We start from the raw sequence: 26466 nt of genomic DNA, 5'->3' as shown, positions 1-26466 counted from the left end.
AACAGATTTAGATATGAAACAAATTTAAGTAAACATAATTACTATTTGGGTATAAGTTGGCATGAAATTCCCCAAATGACACTGTAAAGAACTGTGGTTATCTTCAGTTACAGATTTCATCCAAAAAATTTGGTATTAATAATTTATTTCTTACATAAAAGAAAATAGTAAATATATTTCTGAATATATTACAAGCTTAAGTGATGATGTGCTATCTATATTGAAGTGTCATTCAGTAATTAGTCTGGTCCCATTAAAAAAAAATCTCTCATTTACTGCTGATTATTTAATGATGAGGTAAGCTCATTACATATTTCATAACCTTTTTGAATATGGTCACTGTTTTCAGCATGATGTCTTTTGCATGTATTAGAAAGAACCTTCTAAACTTGGAATGTAGATCACAAGTTCAGGTGTTGTCTTGCAGGGTTCCGAGAATGACCTGAGGCACTTAGGGCTCTGCAGCCTACCCTGAGAACTGTTAGCATCTTACAAAAGCTTTCTGCAGGTGCAGTAGAGGTTTTGGAGATCTAGACTAAGTGGGACAATTCATCAAAGTACCAGACCATGGTATTTTCTTAGTGTTTTTTTTTATTCTTACATGAGTATATAAAAAAACTTGATTCTAAAACTCTAGTGATATTAAATATTGATAATATTACTGCAGCAGAGCTTATACTGAGTATTTGGTTAGGAAGGAAACGGTTACTGGGAAGGAAGATATCACAGCCATGGAATGTAAACAAGGAATGTCATATACTCAAATAAATTTGCAAGGGTTAAGTGCTTAGGAAAAGAAAATCACTAAATTTTTAACCTGATAAAAATGTAGTTTTAAGATAAGTGCATCTTTTCAGAATACTTTAGTGCGATTGTCTTGTAAAATTAATAATCTCCTTCTCCTCCTTCTTTACCTTGATCCTCTCTCTAAACACCTGTAGCTGTGGATAGATGGGTGTGGAATGCCACCTGCATCACCTCAACACAAAGAAGAGGACTTTTTTGCATCCCATGCTTCTTCCAAGGTATAGGTTGACTCTACTTAATTCTTTGCTTTCTGAACATATTAGGATAACTGTGTTATCCTATGTTATGTTATGAAGGGTTATGAAGATTAAACCCTGAAAGAAAATCTTAGACAGTAGGTTGTTGAATTAAACTTGTTCATCTTCTCATCCTTCTGTGAGTCTCAAAATTCTTCCTGAATGTGAATGACTTTCTAAGATGATAATTCAGAATTACCCAAATAATAGCTAAATGTGGAATGAAACTGTTTTTCTTAGGCACACAATTCTACTTGGACTTATGACTGAGCCATTTGGCTTGAGAGTGCCCTGATTTAAATTCACTAAGTGAAAACTTCAGTTTATAATCAATAAAATAATAGTTCCTAAAACATTGGCAAAGCAGGTGCTTTTTTCCTCCCTGCAGAATTACATCTTCTTTGGAAAAAATTAAAACGACTTTCTGCAGACTATTGCTGCTGTTGGTTTTTTTATGTGTTTGATCTTAGCTCTGCTCTGCTTTCCCAGTGCCATTTGGTGATAGATGCTGTGTATGTTTTGGAGAGCAATGTTTCAGAGACTCTCTTGACTCTGATATTTGAAAAATACCCATGAAAGCAATTGTGGTCTTAAACTTCCAATAATTAAGTTACTGCTCCACTAATATTCCTAAATATTGCAACAATATTGAATGTTCTGGCAGTAGTGTTTTCTAGTACATTTGCTGTCTGCTAACACCTAAAACTTTTTGTTATAATCTAGGGTTTTACCAGAAGATGATCTGTTCTGACAGTAGAAAAATAATTATTTTTATTTCCAAAAGGAACATGGAATAACACTTGCAAGGAAAGGCATAAACTGAAGCAAGCTAGGGAGAAGGAGGGTTAAGCAGAGAACTGTTGCAAATATTTTTAGGCTGAGGACAAGTAGTAGGAACTTGATGCAAACCCTCTTGAGAGGATTTATGGGTCAGGTACAGTAAATTTTCAGAGCAGAATTTTTGAATAGCTGAAAAGATAGGAGTTCAGAGACAATTAGTTTGTGTGCTTCAGGGCAAGAGATTCCTTGAGTGTGGTATTTTGAGAGGGAAATGACAGGACGCTTTGAGGTTGAGGTTTTAAAGAAAAGCAAGCATGAACTGGCACAGGATTTGTAGGGGAAAAAAAGGTAATATTAAGCAGGTATTATTGTGTGCAGGCCTCAGGCTTGCCTGGTGAGAAGGATATGTCTGAGCAAAGTGAAAGGACTCATCAAAGATTTTGGAGTACTGCTTGTAGTCAAAAAGTAAATGTTAGAAAATGAGAAGTATGAGAGCCTAGTGTGGGGAGAAGGGTTGTTTATTATATGTAAATAAATTATTCAGATCTCATGTACTGTATAAATGTTAAGAGTAAAAAAAATAAATAAAAGTGAATAGCCAGCATACAGTGATGAAATCTAGAATGTAATTAAAATGCATGTTGTTGTTTTGGATGGTAAACACTGAAATTTCCTGAAAGGTGGATACAGATGCTCAGCAGTGCTTTGAAAACAGCTCACTTTTTAATAAAAGTAGGCATTTCTTTTAATAGGTTTTAAAACTAAAAGCTGTAGTCATAAGAATTCAATATTAACTCATCAGTGGTTTTTGAGTACAGTCCTCATATTTATTTGATGGATTCCATTTTGTGTGCACTTCTGATTTTTATTTTTTATTTTTTTTTTAATTTAATATGAAGAATACAGAATGGGTATTATCAGAGCCAGAACCAGTTCCTCTACAACAGAAAGCTTCAGAAAACATCTCAGAAAGCTATGAAGGTATGATTGGTTCTTTGTTAACAAAAAACTTTGTGCATTTTCTGATAGTTTCTTTGTTTAGGCTCTCTTTGCCCTGCTTCAGTAGTTAAATCATATAACCTTGCTAATATCTTCAGAACTTTGGGAAGGATTGTGTTTTTAGAAGGGTTGTGCTAGAATGTGTGGTGTTGCATGTTCCTTTAATGATGTTTAGTGGAAATCCAACTTAAAGTCTGGTTCAAAAGATTTCAGATGAATCTTTGGGTGACTGTTAGTAGCTGGTAAAGCTGTAACAGAAATAACACATTTTGGTGTCTGTATCAAACAGTACTCTGAGGATGGTGAGTTGTGTTTTGGTATTTAAACATTCTGATGAACCTTCTGGTATTCTTACCCTTGCTGTACATTATATTTTCAGGTGGACCAGAACATGGACCAAGTGTTGATTGCCTTAGTACATCACCAAAAGCCACATTAGGTAATGAGCATAAGCAGAAGACAGCAACCAGTATAGTGTACCTCTCTGTGTGTTTTTACTCAGAATGTGTGACTGGGAAAGGATGTGAAAGTCTTACTTCAATATTCTGTACATGAGTTCCTTTGAAACATCAGAATTTGTTTTACGACTTCTCTTAAACACTGTATTCCATTAAAGAAATCAGTTTTAGTCAACGGTGTTCTGGTTTTATCTATGTTATCCTAGCTGACTTGGTGAGTTTAAATGCACCTAGAAATGGTGACCAATAGTGCCTTAAGTATGTTAGCTGCCTTCTAGTTCTGCATCTGTACACGGGTGGAGCACTGTGCTATGAATAATGGCCTGCTTTTTTTTTTGTTTGTTTAAGCATAACTTTGTATAAAGCAAGACTACATGTTGTAGGTCCCTCTTTTTGCCTGGACATAAATTTGCTCCCTTTTCAGAAAACAAAACATAATTAGACAGGAAAAATCTTGTATTTGTAATGTAAAATCTTCAGTGTCTAGAATCTAAATTTGCGTAACAGTAAGGAATATGTCTTTTTATAAGTTAAGAAGTTGAGAAAAACAGAATAGAATTAAATACATAGGTAGCGTATCTTTTTTAGGATCACCCTGCAGGAGCAGGAGTATTAATTTTTCAGCAGCACAGTGTTAGTAGAGAAGTATAGCTTGGTCTAGCTTAGTGCTTCAAGATGGCATGATCTTCATTGCTGTTTTTGTGTTCACTTTTTTTAAATGAGATGGAGCTAGAGAGTAGGAGAAATAGTTATCTACATGTGCTACCTGTTTTTTTCTAATTTTTATCTATAACACAGGTTTTTACAAAACAAGTGCTTTTCTTACTTGTTTTGGACAAGACAAGTTCTATCTAACATGAAGAATCTCTGTTCTGTGTATTCCTGTTTAGTCTATTTCTGACTAAATTTCAACTCAAATTTTTCCTGTATGTATAAGTATTTAGTAGGAGTTGTTTGGAAACTGTAGTTAATTCAACTGCTAATGGCCTCATTAAAATACCATGATCAGGAGTTGCATCAGACTTCATGAAGAGCAGGATGTAAATACAGTTATTTTGTATGTTTCAAAGTCTAATACAAAGCATTAAGTCTGGAACTTGCAAACTTTATGTAAATTTAGACTCCTAGTAGTATATTTAGGCAATTGGGCAAAACTCTTTATTTCAGTGGTAGAGTATGTTGTCACCTCTGGTGATGTTTGTGATTTTGTTGGTGCAGTTGTGATGATACTGATTTATTTTATCTTTATCACTGGTTTTTAAACGTAGATAGTGCCTTTCTATCTAGTGAAAATTTGTCCTGGACGTGGTTTGGGATCAGGTAAACCTCTAGTATGATTCAGAATGGCAAGTCTGTGTACTAGCAGATATCCGCAACCAAAAACGGAACCGTAATTTTATTCTTCTTAAGAATAGGCAAGAGGTACCGTATCCTCAATCAGAGGCTCTTTCTCACATTTTCTTGGTAATAGTTACCACTCAGTTCACTGTTGTTCAATTTAGTTTCTGAATCTCTTCATGAAGAAATTGTAATACTTTATGATAGTAAATTCGAAAACATATCTTGAGGCTGAAATTGTAGAAATTCTCTTTTGCAGTTCTGAAATTAATAAAAGCGTATGTCGAGTAATGTACATTTCATCATTGCAGAGAACACCTCCTTTATAAAAAAGAAGCCGAATCAGGTTAAGAAAGGGGTAAGTCTGTATAATTAACATTTTTTTTCCTCTGCATTACACACCTGTGGAAATAGTAAATTACAATTTGGAAATGCATTATGTGAATTAATACTGAACAGTACATATATCAGTAATAATTTATGAAACTAAAATGCAATAGAAAACAACTAATGATCCATTTCAAAATGAATAGGTCCCTTCCAACTCAAATGATTTTCTGATTGTTAAGATACATTTGTCTGACAAATTACTGATTAGTGTTGTTCTGTAGCAGAGTACTTAAAATGCGTGAGTTGTCTTCTGATTTCAGATAAATTCTGAGTGCGTTTGCGTGTTTGCAGCTTACTGCACTGTCTAGACTTTTACACCTGCTGTCTTTTAAAAAATAAGTAAAATAAAAATGTCAAAGCCAGTTTTGATACATAGGCTTCATTCACAACCATCGTGCCTGCAACTTCATCCTTTAATGTGCCCTGTAAGCTTTCTTCTTTCTTGTCAGATATGTTGACTCTTGATTGTTAGACTTCTTTCAGCTATATTAGTTGACATTTGAGTTCTTTTTGTAGCAAATCCTGAAAACAGAGGCATTTCCAATAGCTCTTATAAGTGGCTAAATATGCATGTATGGCTTAATGTGTCAGTATAAGGTGAACTTGAGACATTCAGATTTTTATTTGTGTAGCAGCTCTCATCTAACATCACACTGCTGTATGGCACTTTGTTGTATTTATAATAACTTGCAGCTGCATTCAGTTGAAGATAGTTTCAAGATACTTTAGAGACTTGTTTATGGATTGGATCCCAACACTTTCTTAGACATCTGGCCTTTGTACAGAAGACATGAGGAGCTGAGTGATTGTTCAAGGAACTGAAAACTGAGCCAGATATTTCAGAGTTGACTCAATGTATTTAGGAAAAGCTAAGTTTTGGGAGTATAGCTCACAATTCCCAATAAAATAGCCCTAATATTAGGCTACAAGGATGTCATGTTACAGGGAGTCACTACATTTAGATTTGGCTAATGTACTTTTCCATACATTAGTTCCATTGGATCAAACAATTGAAAAGATTGAAACAAACAATTCGTTGCTCCCACTAGATGGCCCCAGTATACAAGAGGAATTTCATATTTATTCCAAGTGGCTGATGCAGCCATGTTCTCTTAGAGATAAAAGATCGTAATTGGGTTCACAGGTGCACATTGCATTGTCAGAGCCTAAAACTGTACAATTTTGTGTGTATATAGGCCAGAGCTCTTAGATGAAGACTTCATGGTGTTAACAGGTTAAGATAGGTATATTGGGAAAATTTATGTTGCTGTAGTGTTGCAGATGAAGAATTGAACACGTGGGAGACTGAGAGCAGCAGTTTGAGTGTTTTGTTGTTTCTGAATCTACATCATTTTGTCTATTCATATTGGTAGCAGTCAGTGTTTTTTAAATAATTGATGAGCAGAATGAAAGAATTTGTATTCATGTTTTGAAGTAATGAGCTAGAAATAGATTTATTTTAAAAGAATCATTGCAAAACTGTGACCTCTTTAACTGACGTCTATCATAATAAAAACAAAAACTTGCTGTGCTTTGCTATATGTAAATACTAATTGTGCATATAACTTTTGCATATAATTTTGCATACACTTATATACAAAAGTTGTGTATTCCTATCTTATGGTATATGGTTAAATACCTATGTACACACTTATTAAAAATATGAATAAATCAGCCCTTACTATTAAGACAACACGCTGGCCAGTAAGAACTATTTCAAAAATCTCAGTCATTTCTATAACTTCTGTAATTATGAATTAAGTGAATGAGCATCAAATGATTCAATTGCAATGAAGTTTATTATATTATTGTTATGCAGCATAATCATTATTGACGTTGCACTGTATTTTCCCTAACAGAGTGTAGTATTTGCTATTGCTTTCAAAATTGATTCTTCAGTATTTTTTTCAGTTGTAATCATGGGTCTTTTTTATTTTTAATTTTTTTTAACAAATCAAGCTTGGTGCCAAAAAAGGCGGTTTGGGAGCACAAAAAGTCAGCAGCCAGAATTTTAATGAGATTGAAAAACAAGCACAAGCTGTAGATAAAATGAAGGAACAAGAGGATCTTCATAGCAGTAAGAAAATAGAGATGGAAGAGCCACTGTAAGTATGAATTGTATATACAGTGGAAAAACACAATGCCTGATTTGTTATTAATGAATTAACTGTCAGCATTTTTAATGCTACCAAAGGACTACTTTTGCAAATAGAACTTCAGTTCTTAATTTACTAAAAATCCCCAAATGTGAATGGGATGTGTCAAAAAGTAATTGTTCCATTGCCCATGTTACCAGATGAGACTCTCACCTCTTGAACTTTCTTTATTCAGTACTAGTTATGTGGTTTGTTTATGTAATTCATTTTGGTTTGGTGTAATCATCTGTATAAACATTGTAACAGACTCACTGATTGCTTAGGAATCATACAGGTACACTGTATTATTTGTGTATGTATTGGGTAAGAGTTTCTCTGTTGAAAGTGGCAGGTTGGTTAAGTAAGGCTAGAACTGCCTGCTTCAGCTGTTTTATACAGAAGCTGCCTTCATTTTCATAAGAACTTGTTTTCAGTCAGAGGCCCCAACTCTGTTAGTCCATCCTCAGTTAATAGGCTGCAGCTTTTATTCTTAGCATTACATCTCATAAGAACTAGGATGCCTCATTTTAATAAACTATTGAGGAATTTTCTGTGTATAATTGCAATTACAAAATTGGAAGATCACTTGGAATTCATGATACCAAGCTCTTCGGTCTGCAATCTGCTTAATGGTATTTTTGCATACATGTTACATGGCCTCTGCAAAAATTGATGTTTTGTGTGCATCAAAAGTATTAATTACAAGGGGATCGTTTGTTTTTTTCCGAGTATTCTTACCACAAAAATCACATTCTTCATCGATTGCCAAAAATTACCAGTAAACTGAATTGGAGGAATGTGTTGCTAAATAAAAAAGAAAAATGTTTGTTCACTATTAATTATTTTTAATGATAAATTATTATTTATCGTTTTTATTTATTATTATTATTATTATTATTATTTGTTATTTTTAATGATAAAATATTATTATCTTTAATGATAATCTTTTAAATGATATTATGCAGTTTGCAAGAAACTCACATTAGTGATTCTATTTTTGTGTCAGAAACATTTGTCAGTACCTGATATATATAGGTCCTCTGCAATATTTCTGGACTAGCTAGAACCCTTTAGGAATGTCTGTGAATGCAAGGGATGCACATAGACCTGTGTTTATGTATCCAGTCTCAATAGAGGCAAGGTAACATTCACTACAGATTAACTTTTTGGGTTTTTTAACTGTAGATGGCAGTGTATATCAAAATTAAAGAAGAATGAATACTTCTAAAGTTGTGCATGCCTCCAGCTAATTTGTGTGGTTTTCATTTTAAAATCTAGAGTAATGAGCTTTAGTAAATTAATTAATTGTGACTTTGTTATATGTTTGGAAATTTTACTTTTGATGCTTTCTTTTTAGAAAGAGACCTAAGATTTGAAACTTAAGAAGTAATTTTATAGTTGGTACACAGTTTCTTCATTTTCTGCTGTGCAGTGATGAAATAATAGACTACTAGAGTTACCATAAAACTAATAGGTATAATGATGATTTTAATCTGCAGAAAATAAGAGTTTTTTTTATTTTAATTAAATAGATTTCATGAAACAGACTGCTATCTTTTTACTTAAGTAAAGTGCTGAGTAGATTTCTTTCAGTATCAGTATTAAGCTGAAGTTCAGAAAACATTTCCCATTTTCTCTAGTAGGTTCTAAAGAATAAGAATTGATTAAAAACTTTCCTGGATATATTGTGTAGTTTGATAAGTTTTTCAGATTTTACTGATTTCAAAAATCATTCAACAGATGACTGACATTTATTGTTGTCAGCATCTGAACGTAAGACATAATGCATTTTAGTTCTGAATTAAAGCCTTCTGAAGGACCAGTCAAAGGATATCCAGTCATTATAAGTTCAAGTGCACAACTTCTGTCTTGCAGTAGTCTGCACTGTCCAGCAAGATACGACTTTTGTTAGAGGCATTTGTACTCTTGTTTAAAATTAAGTAAGGACACATGGGGCCTGATGAAGAGCAAGACCCGAAGAGCCCATTTCAGTAATCAAATGGCTTTTCTTTTCATTCCTGTTTCCATATAAAATGGATGGAAAGTTAGAAAGAAAATGTGTTGTTTTCAAACTTAGATATTTCCCTTCTACTTGCAACAGGAAGTCTACAGGTATCTACAAGTAACATCTAATTCCCATTTACTTTTCTTCTGATAGTGTTCATTTGTACTTTATGACAGACACAACCTATGACTTAGATATTGTTGCGTTCCTCATTAAAATTACCCTTTGTATCCCTTTTAAGCTAACAAATTAAATTTAAGCAGTGTTCCTACAGTTCTTCTGTAATCATGATTTAAAAACTCTACCTCCTACATTGATACTGCTGGGAAATTAATACTGTTTTGAAGTTTAGAAAGGCCCGTGGCATCTCAGAACACTTACTGTATTTGAAGTACAAGGAATGTTCAGGTGACAAAATGTGTTGCTTGTCACGGAGTAAATAAGTTTTGGATGCTCCAGAGATTCCATACTAGAGAATATATTTGATGTTGCAGCTACAAAGATTCTTTTCCCTCTTCTGAGATTCTTTTTCTGGGACAGAGAAGAGCAGCATCAACAGAGGGGAAATGTAGTCTACCTCTACTAAAAGTTCCTCAAGTATATATAGCAGGTGTTAAAACCATTAGGAGCATGTAGGAAGATATAGCAGGGCCAAGGAGTGCACTTGGGGAGCACACTACTAGTGTTGTATTGTGGATACTGTAATGTATCAGAGTTGGGTAGTTTTGGTAATTATTGGGAGGCAGGTACAACTATGACAGTGGTTGACTTGATGGTAGAGCAAAATTCTACCCTGAACTTTAACAGTAGAATTTTTTACGTATCCTCTGAAGGAGGAAAAAAAACCAAAACAACAATAACGGAAAAAAACCCCAACCATACTCAAATTAGAGTACTGTTTAAACAGTATTCTCTACCACGTTTCTCCCATTCTTAGAGTTGGAATGTGATCTTGTTAATGAATATTTTCAGTAAACACAGAAAACGAGATATAGTTGTATAATACGCATTACTTGTTTTCTATCAATATTACTATTTTAAAATGATTTTACAACATTTAACTGTATGTTTTGTTCTAGTGTATCATCTTTACGATTGGCCTACAGAGATCTTGATATTAAAACAAAAGAAGAAAAGTTAAATATATCTGGTAAGAAGAAAAATGAACTAGAGAGGCTTGGCATGGGATTTGGCAGCAGCAGAAGGTATGTGAGGTTCTGTATGCTGTGTTTAAATAGACTGTGGTTTTATGCAAATAGTCTTGATTTTACTTTTGAAATGAAAAAATATACTCAAGTGTGAAGTGTTAAGAAAATGTAATTGTCAAAGAATGGAGTATATGTCAGAGAAAGGGGTAGTAGTTTTAATTTTCCAGACAGATGCTAACTTAAATTGTAGATTGTCTGTAGGATTTTTGTGGTATTTAGCTGTCTGTGATGAGGGTAGCTGGAATGTCTTCATGAACACTACAAACCTAAGCATAGTCTACCCAATACATGCCAAAACTCTGAAAAATCATATGGCTCTTTTACAGCTGTTGGAATGCTTTGTGTATTCAAAAGTCTTGTCATTACTTTAGAGAACTGTAGCTGAGCTTTCAAAGGCTTTACCTTTTTAAATTCCCCATTTCTTCTTAAATGTTTGTAGAGATTTTGCAGGTTTCAGAAACTACACGAAGGCTTTCATTATTTATGTATTTATTTTAGGATGTAGGCTTTGTCATCTCTTCACATGTATATATATGTATATTTTTTTCACTTTCCCTAGTGGCATTTCCCACTCTGTCATCTCAGATATGCAGACAATAGAACAGGAAACACCAACAGTTGCAAAACCAAAGAAGAAGTACATAGATGATGCAGAAGACTCCTATTTCTCTTCTTCTAGTTCAAGGTAATGTATTGGCTTTATGTTTTGAGTGTATGCAAGTTATGTATTTCAGTGTATGCAGTATATTTGAAACAAGATAAAAACAAGATAATTGCACAGATCTACACACCTGTTATATTTTGAGGGAACATCCAAATAGAAAGTTGTAAAATACTTGACCTACTCTCAATAACACAAATGTATTTAGAATCAGAATGGTTTGGATTAGAAGGGACCTTAGAGACCATCCAGTTCTGACCTCCACATCCTCACTGTACTCAGATCCACTGACCAGTCTCCATAAATATTCACCAAACGTTCATGAATGTCAGTAGGTGCCTTTTTTTCCATATGGAGGAATTTAGTAACACAACTTTGCTTCATACCCACTTCTATGTCAGATGCCATTTTGTCAGACTGCCCCTCTGCTGCCATCTGTCACACAGCAACAAAATGCAGTGAGATACTGGCAGGAAGGTTCAGCCTCTACTGCCATTCTACCAACAGCCACCTCTGACATCATGAGCCAAAGTCTTCAAATACGAGGCATTACTTTCAGAGTAGCCTTTGTAAATATAGAATATAGTTTATATATATAAGTAACAAAACTTATTTTAATTTTTGATATTTTTATATTAAAACATATAAAAAAAAGAGCAACAAAAATGTGAAACTAGTGGGATCTTTTACCTTACCGTAGGGAATCTATGTTCCATTTAGAAGTCATAGCTAATGTATTTATGTTGACAGTGTTTAGTTAATGTATCAAAAATCCATAAACTTATTTGCCATAACTTGAGTTAGCAGTGCACTCTGCCCACCTCATGCCCTCATTTCAGACCAGACAGGGATAATCGCTCACTGATGTTTGGTTGGTGCTGAGTGACAGTTGTGCACTTGGGCCAGGTGAGCCACTCAGTGGGTCAGAGCCACCACCACAATGGTGCAGGGCAGAGAGTGGCTGCCTTGTCAGCTGTGTTGGTCCACATACAGACCATGGGTTGGGCATACTTGATCTGACCTCCTTCTTTTATTTTAAAAGTATTCCCCTTGTTTCATTGCTATCAGATTGCATAAAAAGTCAGTCTCCCACCTATTCTTAAGTTCCTTTTAGGTACTTGAAGGCCACAATGAGGCCTCCCCGGAACATTCTATTTTTCAAGCTGAACAAGCCTAGTTTCCTCAACCTGTCTTCATGAGAGAGGTGTTCCAGCCCTCTGATCATCTTTGTGGCCCTCCTTTGGACCTGCTTCAGCAGCTCCATGTCTTTCTTGTGCTGGGGGCCCCAGGTCTGCATACCCTTGTGAGGGTAGAACAAAGGCTTCACTCGCCCTGCTGGCTACCTCTCTTTAATGCAGCCCAGGATACAGTTGGCCTTCTGGGCTGCAAGTGCTCACTGCTGCCTCATGTCAAGCTGTTCATTCATTGTGCCCCCAAGTCTTTCTGTGCAGGACCCTCCTCAATGAGCTCTTCTTGTCAGTACAAATATGGGATGGCTCCAGCTAAAGTGCAACAGCTTGTACTTTGCCTTCTGGAACCTCATTAGGTTAACATGGGCCCATTTTTCAAGCCTATCTAGATACCTTTTATGGCATCCCTTCCTTCTCTTCTGTCAGCTGCACCATTCAGTTTGGTGTCATCAGCGAACTTCCTGAGGATGCACTCAGTCTCACTGTCTTTGTCACTGATAACAATGCTGAAAAGCACTGCTCCCAAGATGGAGCCCTGGAGGACACTACTAACCACTGGCCTCCACCTGGATATAAGACCACTGACAACAGTCCTCTTGACTGTGACCATCCCACCATTTCTTTATCCCTCCTGCAGGCCAGCCTTCAAATCCATATCTCTCTAACTTAGAGACAAGGATGTGATGGGGGACCATGTCAAAGGCTTTGCACAAGTCCAGGTAGATGACATCAGTTGCCCTTCCTTTGTCCACTGATGCTGTTACTGTCATAGATGGCCACCAGATTGCTCAGGTGTCATGTGTCCTTGGTGAAGCTGAGCTGGCTGTCTCTTATCACCTCTGACTTGCGTGTGCAATAATGTAGATTTCAGGAGGATTTGCTCTTACTCTGTTGTTTGTTCACCAATACCTTCAAGTTATTCTGTGTAGGACTGCTCTCTATCCACTCATTGCCCAGCCTTTATTCGTGTTTGGAATTGCCCCAGTGCATGACCTTATTCTTGGCCTTGTTGAATTTCATGAAGCGTGCATAGGCCCATATTTCAAGCCTTTTAAGATTCTTCTGTATAGCATTCCTGCCCTTCAGCATAATGAAAAGAAGCTACTTTTTTTCTGAGAAGTAGTCTGAATTCTGTGATATTTATGAGTTTTGTCTCACTGGTTGTCCAGTCCTGTCTAGTCTTTATTTGTGAAGAGTTGCTCTACAAGCTTTCGTTGACCATATGCAGAATCTAGTTAATATTTGCTTGTTTTGTGGAACTTCAGTGTATCTTCAGTGCTCAGTTGAAAATTAAATAAGTATCGAATTCTGGTACAAGGTTGACTGCTGTTGGCATCTTTTACCTAAAAACATGCCAGATGCAAAAAAGTAAATCTTGATATGTTGTGTGCTAGATGAATTAGGCAGATGTCTGCAGTCTTATAATACAAGACTTTGTCTTTAAATATAAAATTAAGAAAAATCCTAGACAAAAAAGTTTGGGTCAAAGCACAAATATACTCCAAATTTTGCTGGGAAGGAGACAGCAAAGTGCTTGACAGGCATTAATTGCATTCAAATAGCTGGACTGATAGAAACAAGCGGTCCTTCTGTAAACTTTATTGAATTGTTGCCAAAGGAACATGGAAAATGATACCTAATTACTTGTAGGTAGGAAAATAGAAACGCAGAGGCTTTTATGTCATTACTCTGTTGTGTAATCACTAGCAGCAGAATTGCAAATATGATACCAAGCAAACTGGCAGCAGTCTTCTAAAATGAAACATGTATCATCTCAGTGCTCCTCTGTTTATTTGTACCTTGAAAAGAACTGTTACTGCTCTCAAATTATTTATAAGTCTACTAGCAGAGAAATTATGAATTATGGAAGAGGCTTTTTAATGTGTTTTGGTTCAATAATTAGAAGGTAAATTGTGACTTAGCTGCTTTTGACTCTTGTGCATACTGTAGCAGTAGTAGAATCTAATTGGAGCTGATAAACAAATTCATTCTCTTTAGAGAAAGTGTCGGATTGTTGGACTTGGTAGGGTTTTTAAGGCAGTTATCATTTATTGCAAGTTGTGACTTTGAAATAGAGGCAGAGTAACTTTACTGTCATTTCAGTATATAGCAAAAAGCAAAATAATCATGCTGGATGTTAGTGCCGTGCTGGTACATATCTGTAAATCAAGCAAGATAAATACCTTAAGATTTTATTATATAATGAAAGCCTCTCAAAATCCTTGGATTAGTTTGATTTTGTATTATTTTTTTTTCCTACATTTAAAAAATGTTTATTAACATAATTAACTTTTTATATGTGTGGTTTTTTTCCCTCTCTGATTACTGAAGAAATATTCTGTAAAGTTAGGAAAACCTGAAAGGGAAAGGTGAAGAAATAAGTCATTTTATTTAAAGCAGCTCATGAGTAATCCCTTTCCAATCCTGTTGTTTTGATGGTCTTTGAGGGATTAGATTGCTTCACCTCTCTGTCCTCATACCCCCACTTTGTTATTATGCATTCCTATGGAACTTTTGAAGATGAGCATCACTCTCTAGGTGAGCATCTGATAGATTCCACGAGTTTTTCATACTTCGCTTCTACATCCTGCTGCCACAGGAACATTTGACACAAAGTGAGCTAAAAGGTCAAAGGAAAATGGTTATAGGAAAGCATATAGCACCTTGCCATATTTCTGAGCTGTTGAGAGTGAGATCAGTGACTGAGTGAGGCAGTTTGGAAAACAGTCTTCCCTCTGATGCTCTGCCACTTCTGTCTGGGAGTTTCTACCTTCCTTTTACTTTATGAGGTATTCCACTGAAAACAACCTAGAATCACAGTAACAGGAAAAGATTGAATTAATATAGTGATGTGCCCCAAAGAGTGATTTTTTTTCCTTTCATTTCAGTTTATATTGATGACTTCCTGTGGATTTTCCAGCTGTATTCATATAGTGGAGAGATTAAAATAGTGCTTTTAGCAGGAAAAAATGCCCTCAAAAATATATTGCGTGTAACATCTACTCTGTGAGATAAAGTTGTGAAAATGAAGATTGCATCTCAGTGAGTCTTGTTTCTTGGTGTCTACTGGGAGAGAAAGGGAGAGATTTTTGCAGAAGTTAATCACAGATCTGTCCTTGCTCTTTTACGTGTACAGTGGTGGGAGACTTTACTGAAGGTGTCACATTTCCCATCAACTGCAAAAACAGTGTCCTGACTATAGCACAAACAGAGCATGTTTTTCAAATGACTCTTTTCATGAAATGTGGGTCTTGGCTTTAATGCCTCCTTTTGTTTTGGTCATCTTACCCCTATCTTAGTCGTATCCAAACTTTAGAATTTAAATTTAGCCACAAAGAGAAACACTCAGTGTTTAGCATTTAATATATATGTTTTTTCCCCCCACGTGCTAGCCAGATGTCTTTAAACATATGTAGATAATCATACATAAGGGGAAATGCTCAAGATAAGGTACCTTGTCAAACGTGCTTCAGTTTTTTTCCTTTTCTTTCTGTTTTTATGTTCTCTGCAGTTTTGATATACAAAAAGATTGTCTCAGTTGTTCAAATGAGATGATTTTCAAAAAATATGTTCTTTATCATTGTTTAATGAAACATGTTACAAAGCTCATAAGTTTCATAGTAATATTTGCATACAAAAATGTACAGAACCTGAGGTAAGGGCTTTCCATACAGCTTTGAATTTTGTTTGTTAATGCTGCAGAAAATGGGAGCAGATTCTCTTGCTGGAGATAGATTTGTATGTAACTGTGAGATCAGCCACTGTCAGCTCTATGATTAGAAAACTTTCCTGCATGTGGACCCACAGCACCATCAGATGGCATGGGTTAGGTACATTTGGATCTCTAAAAGTGCCTCGAACGTGGTGGTGGCTTTATTCTGGTATATTAGTATGGAGTGTCAAGAGCACCAAGTGTTTATGAACCGGCTGGCTTGTAGGGTAGTCATGATGCAAAACCATTGCTCACAGAGCTTGTTTTGAAGTTTTTAGGATTTCTCTTATGTCAAGTAGGTGTCTTGACAGTGTTTTTTTCCAAGTGCTTTGCCTGACCCTAAAACAGATGGAATACTTAAATTAACAAAATCTTTGCTCTGCTGTCTTCGATGAGAACAGATCTCTCTGGAAGTCCACTCCGTATATTCGTGGCCATATCCAGCCTAAAGGGAAGGTGAACTTCCTACTCAGTTAAGTGTAAGATCCTACTTTTTCAATATTTCTTTTTTCTTCTTTTATTTAGATACTATGATTCTTCAGATTTGAGAAGCAACACTTTCTCTAAATGGGATGACAATTCGGATCCTTTTTGGAAGAAGGAAAGTAACAGTAGAGATGTTGATGTAATATTAACTCCGAAAAATACAAGCTTTTCAGAGAGGTATGCCAAGAAATACTAACTGATTTTTGAAGAGAAGGTCCAAGCATGTTAATACAATTTGAATCCCGATCATAGTAGTGAGATTTTTTTTCAGACTAGAGGGAGAATTTGGTCATAGCTTTGATTATCAGGCAGGGAACCTCCTGGCTGAATTTCTTTTGTAAGCTGAATTTCGTGATCAGTATTTTTAAAAGTTATTGTCTGTTTTGATTTGCAATGTATCTACTGGAGATAATTTCCAAAGTATTTGCAGCAAAAAGGTGGTAGGCAAAATAGAGAATGACTCTCATTTGACTGTTTTGAGTACATACTTGTTTTACTTCCTTTGTGTATTGTCTAATGAACCAAGTAGAACCCAGTTACCAAAGGAGTGAAACTAAGCTCTTGGGATCAAGATATCATCACAGTTAGGTCTGTTGTCTCTTTGATAAGAGATGAATGTATTTCTTCTTGTGACAACTGTGTTTTCATCTTTTCAATAAAATGGAAAATGCAAGAATGTGGGCTTTTGTGTGATTGCCAGCTGTATTTTCTTCTGTTCTTATTTAAAACGATTTTTCATTTATCTGTATGCTTAATGTAACTTTTTTTTTTTAAGACAAGCATAGTCTCTTTTTTCTTAAAGACTGGACCATACATTCTGCACAAAATAGGCATTGATATCATTCATAATGCTGTCAGTTTGTTATGTAAGCTTCTTTTTTTTTTCTTTAAAAAATGGTATAAGCAGTTGAATATGCATGTTTGCTGAGATAAAAGGCCGGATCTTTTCATACTGTTTGGTTTAAATGTGACTTTCACTGATGTTGTGCTTTTAGGTGGGTTTGTTTTTCTTTTGAGATTTTGTAGGAATACCCTGTTTTTGTTGATGTAATTTTGGCTTACTTTTTCAGTGAGCTCTAAAAATAAAGAAGACAGGATTAATGAATTTCAGATACTATAAGTTCATTGTCTTGTAAAACTGTCACTGAAATTTTATTTGCTGCTTTATCAGACTAGTTGTATAGTCCTGGATTTATGCTGATTTAATTTCTACATGCTGCTATTTTATAAATCACAATTATGCTTCTGGACTTCAAAAAAATGAAGATGGTAGTGCTTCTTATTTGATTTAGCATTCTGCCATGATATAAATGTAACACTGCCAATGCGTTCTGTTTTTTTTCTAGGCCTGCATCTCGTCGTAAGCCTGAGTATGAGCCGCCTTTAAGCACCAATGAGGCACAAAAAAAATTTGGCAATGTAAAAGCAATTTCATCAGACATGTATTTCGGAAAGCAAGATCATGCAGATGTAAGCTGAAAACAGTGATAAATGTTACTGAATGTGAAAATATTGTTTGGCTCTAGAACAAGGTGTTGTTGTATATAAAGAGCGGGCAATAAATACTTAACAATCTGTAAAATTGCTAAGTTTGTAGAGTTATGTTCATTTGAAAATTTGTTTGATAGAAATAGACAAGTCTCCAGTAACTGATGGTTTAGTATTTCCTCTCAAGGAGCTGAAACTGCTAGGAGGAGCTTGCCCCCAGCATCGTTCTTTTCTGGTAGGGGTGGTAGATAGTCATTCAGCAGTCTTTGATTTAGAAAGAATCAGCCTGATGCTGGATGAAGTCCAGCTTTTTTCATTGCAAACAAAAAATCTGATGCTAACGAACTGTTGATGAAAATAGCAGTCTCCTTATAATTGTCAGGCTATGTAAGCTTATAAATTGTTCAGCAGATGGCATATAACTGGATCAGCCTACAAATAATAATAAAACTAAAGCATTAATATTAGTTAGAATTTTGTAGGCAAGCAATCATTTTAAAAAGATTTCTTTTAAAGAAAAAATAACAATGTTAACAGTGATGTAAAGTAATGTAATCGTTTTATCACCATTCTCAAGGACTTAGAACTGGGAAAAGTTTAATTAAAATCATCATGTGTTCAGCAGGGATAAGGCTTCAGGGAGACCTCGTTGTGACCTTTCAGTACACAGGAGGGTGACTGACTTTTTACATGATCTCATAGTAATAGGACAAGGAGAAAGAGTTTTAAACTAAAATAAGGGAGGGGTTAGGTAATAGGAGGAAAATTCTTCACTCAGAAAATGGTGAGGCACGGAACAGGCTGCCAAGAGAAGCTGTGGATGCCCCATCCCTGGAGCCAGTCAAGGCCAGGTTGGATGGGCCCTGGGCAGCCTGAGCTGCTGGGTGGCAACCCTACTTGCAGCAGAGGGCTGGTACTGGGTGGGCTTTAAGATCACTTCCACCCAAACCATTGTATGATTCTATGATACAAACATGCTGTGATGCCAAAGTGATGCTAACTGGAGTGTTTTTCATACCTAGCCACTATTTCTTATTTTTTGTTGTGATTTGTAATGATTGAATAGTGCAGTGTCCTCTGCCTGGTCAGAGGACAAAAAAGAAAACTTTTTTTAGGGGAGCTAACAGTGAACTGGCCTCTCAGTGTTGCAGAGGAAGACGTCACTCTTTGATCCATTAAGAAATGAGTTGAGGGGAGGACAAACTCATGCAGTATAAGCCATGTATGACAGTAGCTTTCAGAATGGTCAACTTCAGATGGATTTTTACATTTTATAATCTCGTTATTTTACGTGAACTCTCAAAATGCCAGCACACTGTTAAAATACTTTTCTTCTCAATTCTTTTCTAGTATGAAGCTAGGGCTCGACTGGAAAGACTTTTTGGAAGCTCCTCTATAAGTTCAGCTGACTTATTTGAAGATCAGAAAAAGCAACCGGCAGGTACGTTATTTAACTGGGTGAGAAACTGTAGCATGCTGTGGGATGCATTCCAGTACTCTGCTTCTAGTCATGGTATCAGAAAGCTATTGCTGTATTCTGCAAAAAGTATGCCAAGTGCAATATGCATTAATATTGCTAATAGATCAAGCAAGACAGCTGTAGTCTTTTTTTTTTTCAAAAAGTTCATTTATTAGATAAAAAGTTACATGTTTTCAGTTCAGTGACTTCAGTATCATAGTATAATTTTTGTGACATGTTGCTTTTTTTGTGTATGAAAACAAAGAAAGAAGACCTGAATCCCTATATTAATCTCTTATAAAAACAAAAGAGATGACACCTAAATTCAGGTAATCTTCTGATGAGTTACCACGTGCCACGTGCATGCCACACATTGTAATAATAGTATTGAATCTACTTTGAACACTGGTCTTGCCAAATTGTTAAGGAAGTGTTGCAAGTTGTTTGTCTGTTGAGAAGGTTAGTTGGAGTATTTTAGGCTGGAGAGCACATATCATCAGGTTAGAAATGAAGCAGTATTAAATAGACTGAAAAGTACTGCTTAGGCTATTGAAAATCTCATTGTTTTTTAGCATGCTGCTAATAATTCAACAACATAGTGTTGTTTCAAAATGGGCTCTGTCCTTTCTCAGAATATAATATTTGAGGATTCTGCTCATTTATACTTGGTGTGTGTATACATGATAAAATTCTCATCATACTCTACATAAGGATACTTATAAGCAATTATACGAAGTTTATTATGTGTATAGGAACTGTGCACTTGTTTATTCATTACTAACTACTTGGAAAGTCTCTTGGGGCGTGTGGAGTACAGAGATTTCTTGTAAAAGAATGCAAAATACTTTCCTGCATTTCATTTCTCACTGCGACTGGCATCCTTGTTATGTAATTCAACAGTGAATTTGAAGTTATGTTACAAAGTGGCTCAATTTCCTGTGTAGTTACTACACTTCTGAGCAATAAAAGTGATGAAACAATACACCAAGAATTGTTAGTTCATGTATTTTAAATTCACGTTATGTTCAGGCTCTAGGATCTGTCTTTCCAGCTTGTTTTTCTGTCACAATCCCCTTCTCAAAGGTAATTTTAGATGATGACCATCTGAGATATTTTACTGTACTCATAGCTGGTCTGTTGTTGGATCAATGCCAAGGTCGTGATCAGTTCCGTAAAACAAATGTAATCAGAAGACCGGAGGTTGGCAACAAATGCAATGCTGTAATTCTGGGGTCCTTGCCAATATCGAGTCTTGAAACTAAAGTTGTTTTCATGAAAACCGCTGAGATTTTACGTCACAAAGTTTCAGGATGCCTGTCTTTATACAGAACGCTGTTGCCAAAAAGATAGGGCTGCAAAAAGGAGTTTTTAGTTTGTATTTTTTATATACCTGTTGCTTTTGAAAGATGACATGTCAGGTCGTTGACTTGCAAATGATGATTTTGAAGGATGTTAGAAAAAAAGGAGTTACCTACCTCTGTCATTTTGTACAATTGTCTGGGAAATGTCTTGTAAACTAGAAAAACAGGAGAAAAATCATTTGATTGAGAAGAGAGTAGAGCTTCATTCCCTTTATTCATATATGTGATTTTTATTTCTGTTGTTTCAACTTTAATAGAAAAAAAAAAAAAAGCTGAAGCATGTGTTAAATGGAATGGATAAAGTTACAGCTCAGAAGTAGAGATACCTCAGTGATTGTGAATTTTTGAATAATGATTTTTTTGAAAAGAAGCAGTAGGCCATGTGCCCATGTGCCATAGAAAGGTCTCAGGGGAAGGGAAGTTTGCTGAATGTGAAAAGAGGAGCTGCAGATTCTCTCCCTGGGGGAAAGAAGAGGAGGAAAAAAAAAAGTAGCCAGTATATAGAAACGCTGTTGAAAGCCAGTGTGTGGAAATGTTGTTGAAAGGAGTTACAGTTCTGAAGGATATGGTGTCTGCAGCTGGATGAACTTGTGTGTAGGGTGATAACTGCATGAGTTACCAGCTGTGCTCTGACTGACCAAAGGTATTGATTGGCTGCATGCCTAAGTTAGGGCTACGAATCAGTCTTTATTTTGAAAATGGCTTATTTTGATATGCTTCCCCTCAGGTACCTCATTTATTCACGAGATCTTAGTTCTGCAAGAGCTCTTTCACTGACGTTTGTGTCCTTTACAGCATCAGAGGCTTGGAAGACTTCAAAATACTTTGCAGGATTTAACATGACAATAATTCTTCTCGCTGATGAGCATTTGACTGTGCCTGTTAATACTTACCACGCCGTTAGTTTTGAAACACCTTTGCTTTCTGCTGTTTTTAGACCTTTAGTTCTCATAACGGCAGTAGAGGTAACACTGTTTCTAAGAAAGGTTGGATTGCCAGCTTTGTTGGGGAGTGTGAAAACCTACTATGTAAATGACCATTGCTGTAATTCCAGAGAATTTTCAGTCTGTGGATATAGTAATGCAAAACAGCAAACAAAGCATGCCCATTCATGCACACAAATAAGACTCATTACTTCTTATTCATCTCCAAATTGCAATCTAAGAACAGCTCTTCAGGATACAAGACATACCACTGCAGCAGGTTGGAAGCACAGGATAAATCATGTCTCATCCAAACATATATTGCTTAACTGGGAATGCAAAGTGTAGAAAATGACAGGCTGGGTGGAAATATGAGCTAATGAAAAAATAAAAAGCAAGATGGATTTAAGAAATTTAAGATTTCGACCTACTGTTTTCTATAGTGGTTATCAGATGTTCATCTTTAGTCTACTTAGTAGCATACTGTACTTCTTAGGGGGAAAAAAGAAGTCAGCTTTTTATACAAAATTGTTTTCTTTTTGTCTCTGTGTTTGCCCCTTTAGGAAGCTACAACATTACAAACGTCTTGCCTTCTGCTCCTGATATTGCCCAGTTTAAACAAGGAGTGAAATCAGTGGCTGGAAAGCTTTCTGTACTCGCTAATGGAGTCATGACATCTATACAGGTTAGTAAAAATTGTGATATCTTACACTTCAGTTAAAGTTGTCTTGTAGGCATCTAATGTCTTAGACCCTGCTGTGAATTATTTTTGGGAAGAATGGACTCAGTTTTAAACTTCATAGACCTGCCATGATTGACAGTAGTTCTTTATAATTTTAAAGGAAAATCTGTAGCTTATTGCACGCCTTCTTTTTGTTTCTTTTCTTACACAGAGTGTTTTTTCTTAAAACCTAAACAAAAATTCCATTACAGAAGTTGTTTGCTGTCGTCTTGCTGTTATTCTTCCTAACTCTGGTATCGGTTCTAATTTGACAGCAGTACCTTAGATGTATGCACAAAATTAAAGCATCTTATCCTCCATCACGTAAAGCTTTCCTGCAGTTCTGCTTCCTATATGAGGGCGATGGGAGCTATTTTATATTTGAAAATCAGGCTAATTATCTCTCAGTTTAGCTGCAAACTCCAGTTTTTCAAAACAGTGGCCAATTTTCTTAAAGAAAGATTTTAAGAATTAAACTACAATTTATTTCACTAACGTAAGTGAAACTGATTTCTTTCAGTGGAAAACATGCTCATGTCTGTTTTTTTTGTTTGTTTTCTAGGATCGATATGGTTCTTAACGACTTGCATATCAATTAAGTACACTAAAGAAGAGTTTCTCTTCAGATGCACAAGTAATCACACTGCTGATTTGAATAAAGGTTGCCTTAAGACTGTTAATGTCTCTAATTGTTCCAGCCTATTTTTGTGCAGCTTTCTGGCGCAGCATCTTTTTATTGCTATTTTGTCTTCACAGAGCAGAAATTATGTAGCAACTTGTTACATTGCATATGCTTTTGTTTTTCTTTTCCTTTACAGTCTTGTATTTCTCTTAGTGACCTCGATGTTAGATGTTGGGAGCTTAATATTATTCCTGCTTTTGTCTGTGAGGCAAGAAAAAGAAAGAAGGACGAGCATGTACATTAAAAATGAGCTTTCCCAACAGAAACCTCTGTGCAGCTGTATCCTCAGTTGCCAGACATAACGTATCTTCTGGCTGTCTTACAAGCTGTGGAGAAAAAAGTAAGCTTATGCTGAGATGGTATTTAGTGGTCTGTAGCAAAACGTAGAATGAAGTTAAACCTGCGTTTATCAGGAAGTAGAAGCTCTTGCAGTCATAAATTGATGTGCATTGAAGTGATGGGGGATTAATGTTTTAAAACAATATTTCTGCAAGAAAATGTTATACTTAATGTGAGGTATAGGGGAGATAAGGCGCCTGGTATTTTGAATAATAGATTTCATCTAGTTATGAGAACAATCTATTTATTCCTGGTTTTGAAGGTTATAAAAAAAATTGCAATATGGAATCCTTAAGTGCTTTAAAAACAATCTGTATTGTGTACAAATTGAAAAACTTTAAGTATATAAAGGGCCTAATAGAGTAGTTAGTAAAATACTTGTTAAAATGTTCAGAACAATCACAGTTTTTTGATAAATAAATTTTGGATGAGGAAATATAGTAGAACTGTGTTTTAGACAGTTTGGATTTTTTGTTGATGATATCTTGTATAAAAATGATTAGATCTTAAAGGAAAAACCTCACAACCAAGATGAGCTCAAGCTAATTCTGTTCTGTAACTTTGTTTCTTAATTCAAATTTGTAAACTGCTGATATCTAATAAAAAAAGAAAATTGATATAAACTGATTCTTTTTTTTTTAATTAAATTCATATATGCAGACACCAGTCTCCAGCTTTCTGAATACTGCCATCTGTATTCCATATAATGATCTGCTAAAATTAGCCTTTAATTTCAGTTAGTGAAACTAACTTTCTTATTAAATTGCTATAGCAATAGAAATCAAAGCACTAAGTAGGATGAAAAAGGAAGTTCCTGTTTTCAAACATGGTGAAATACAGTTCACATTGTGTAGATGTATTTGTTTTTGTTTCTCAGTGCCTCTTGTATTTAACTCTTGCTTCTTCTAATTTTCTCACAGCTGTTCAGATTTAAGCTAAAAATGATTATTCTTTTCTGAGAATAGAAGTATTTGTCCTGCTCAGTTGTAGAGCTTTTACACTTTGTTTTTTCCTTTCCCACTCTATAAGATGATTTTGCATAGTGTAAAGAGAAAATGCTTTATTACACATAAAAAATGGTCTTATTTTCAGATTAGCAGTCAGCTGCACCCAGTGACTTGCAGAACAGCTGCTCTCCTTATAACTAGTCTGCAGGTTTAGACATTTGTGTGTGGATAGAGTTGCCCTACTTCAGGCAGTGAAGTATAATTAAATGTAGTTCTATTCCTGTCCCCACCTCCATCCTGTCCCATCCTCTCTTTTGGTTTCTCATATTTTAAACATGTAAATGAGATAACTTACATAGAAATAATTATGGATGTTTGGGTTTTTTTTAATCACTGTAATACAGCAAACCACTTACAGATGGAAAAATGTGGAAAAAATGGTATTTTCAGTACAAAAGAACAAATTACTGAAGGAAACAATTGCGGAGTTACCTTATGTGCCATAAAGCAAGTGTAACTTTATATAAACTTTTGTGTAACTGTATAAACTTCTTCCCTTGTGCTGCAATCTGGGGAATGCAAAGTGTTGAACAATTCAGTATTTTCAGAAATACTGTCTAGTTTGACGTCATTTGGATTTATGCCTTCATTTATTGTTGCAGATTCTCTATGGCAACCCATTACCACTAATACCTTCTCTTGACATAATGACTGGATGTGTAGCTCTTAACCTCTAATGCACCTCTTTGTGTCATTAATAAACCCCTGAGGTGTCACTGTTTCATCAAGTGGAGGTGGGGAGGATTGCCATGTAGACTGGAAGAGCCAACTTTAACTCCTCAAGTTGAACAGAATCATAGAATGGCATGGCTTGGAAGGGACCATGAAGATTATCCAGTTCCAACCCCCTTCCATGGACAGGGCTGCCACCCACCATTTCAGGCTGCTCAGGGCCCCATCCAATCTGGCATTGAATGCCTTCAGGGATGGGGCCTCCGCAGCTTCTCTGGGCAGCTGTGCCAGAGCCTCACTGCCCTCTGAGTAAAGAATTTCCTTCAAATATCTAGCATCCCTTTTTTATACTTTAAAAGCATTCTCCCTTATCCTATCACTGTTAGACTGTGTAAAAAGTCAGTCTCTGTCTTGAATATAAACTCCTTGTAAGTACTGAAAGGCCACAGTGAGGTTTCCCCAGAGCCTTCCCCAAGGTGAACAAGCCCAGCACCCTCAGCATGTCTTCAGAGGAGAGGTGCTCCAGCCCTCTGATCATCTTTGTGGCTCTCCTCTGGCCCTACTCCAACAACTCCATATCTTTCCTGTGCTGGAGACCTTAGACCTCCAGTTCTCCAGATGAGCACTCTTGAGGGCAGAACAGAAAGGAACGATCACCTCCCTCACCTTACTGGGCACCCCTGTTTTGATAGAGTCCATTTGGCCTTGTGGGCTGCTAGCACACGCTGCTGACTCATATTAATCTTTTTGTGGACCAAGACCCCAAGTCCTTCTGTGCAGGGCTATTCTCAATGAGTTCTCCCAGTCTGTACACATACCTGGGATTGCCGTGACTCAAGTGCAAAAACTTGCACTCTGCCTTGTTGAATCTCATTAGATTCATGTTGGCCCACTTTTCAATCCTGTCTAGGTGCCTTTTATGGCATCCTTCTCTTCTATTGGATTAAGTACTCCATTCACCTTGGTGTCATCAGCAAACTTGCTGAGGATACACTCAATCTCACTGCATTGTTGATAAAGATGCTAAAGAGCACTGGTCCCAGAATGGACCCCTGGGGGACATCACTCATTACCAGCCTCCACTTGGACACAGAGTCACTAACCGCAATGCTCTGGCTGTGACCATCCAACCAATTCTTTATCCATCCAATAGTCCAGCCTTCAAATCTGTATCTCTCCAAGTTAGAGATAAGGATGTGATGTGGAACCGTGCCAAAGGCCTTGCACAAGTCTGGGTAGATAACATCAGTTTCTCTTCCTTTTTGTCCACTAAAGCTGTCACTGTCACAGAAGGCCACCAGATTGGTCAGGTGTGATTGCTCTAGGTGAAGGCATGCTGGCTGTCTCATATCACCTCATCTTGTATATGCTATAGTATAGCTTCCAGGAGGATCTGCTCTATGATATTC

General features: G+C 36.1%; 1 protein-coding gene across 1 annotated transcript in view; it reads left to right on the top strand.

Moving 5' to 3' along the window:
- The window catches only part of ARFGAP3 (ARF GTPase activating protein 3), a 33761-nt gene extending 9760 nt beyond the window's left edge, over window positions 1–24001 (top strand). The window contains exons 5-16 of the mRNA XM_085232341.1: window positions 942–1025; window positions 2723–2804; window positions 3202–3261; window positions 4930–4976; window positions 6968–7113; window positions 10228–10353; window positions 10916–11041; window positions 16445–16582; window positions 17752–17875; window positions 19244–19334; window positions 22200–22321; window positions 22920–24001. Of these exons, the coding sequence (XP_085088467.1) occupies window positions 942–1025; window positions 2723–2804; window positions 3202–3261; window positions 4930–4976; window positions 6968–7113; window positions 10228–10353; window positions 10916–11041; window positions 16445–16582; window positions 17752–17875; window positions 19244–19334; window positions 22200–22321; window positions 22920–22937 (1164 nt within the window). The 3' untranslated portion in view covers window positions 22938–24001. The remainder of the gene's footprint in view (window positions 1–941; window positions 1026–2722; window positions 2805–3201; window positions 3262–4929; window positions 4977–6967; window positions 7114–10227; window positions 10354–10915; window positions 11042–16444; window positions 16583–17751; window positions 17876–19243; window positions 19335–22199; window positions 22322–22919) is intronic.
- Window positions 24002–26466: the final 2465 nt, after the last annotated feature.

The sequence above is a fragment of the Meleagris gallopavo genome, chromosome 1 (genome assembly GCF_905368555.1).
Source record: "Meleagris gallopavo chromosome 1, MGAL_WU_HG_1.1, whole genome shotgun sequence".
NCBI lineage: Eukaryota > Metazoa > Chordata > Aves > Galliformes > Phasianidae > Meleagris > Meleagris gallopavo.
Note: the sequence above shows the minus strand (reverse complement) of the source record. Positions and strands in the feature narration are given on the sequence as shown.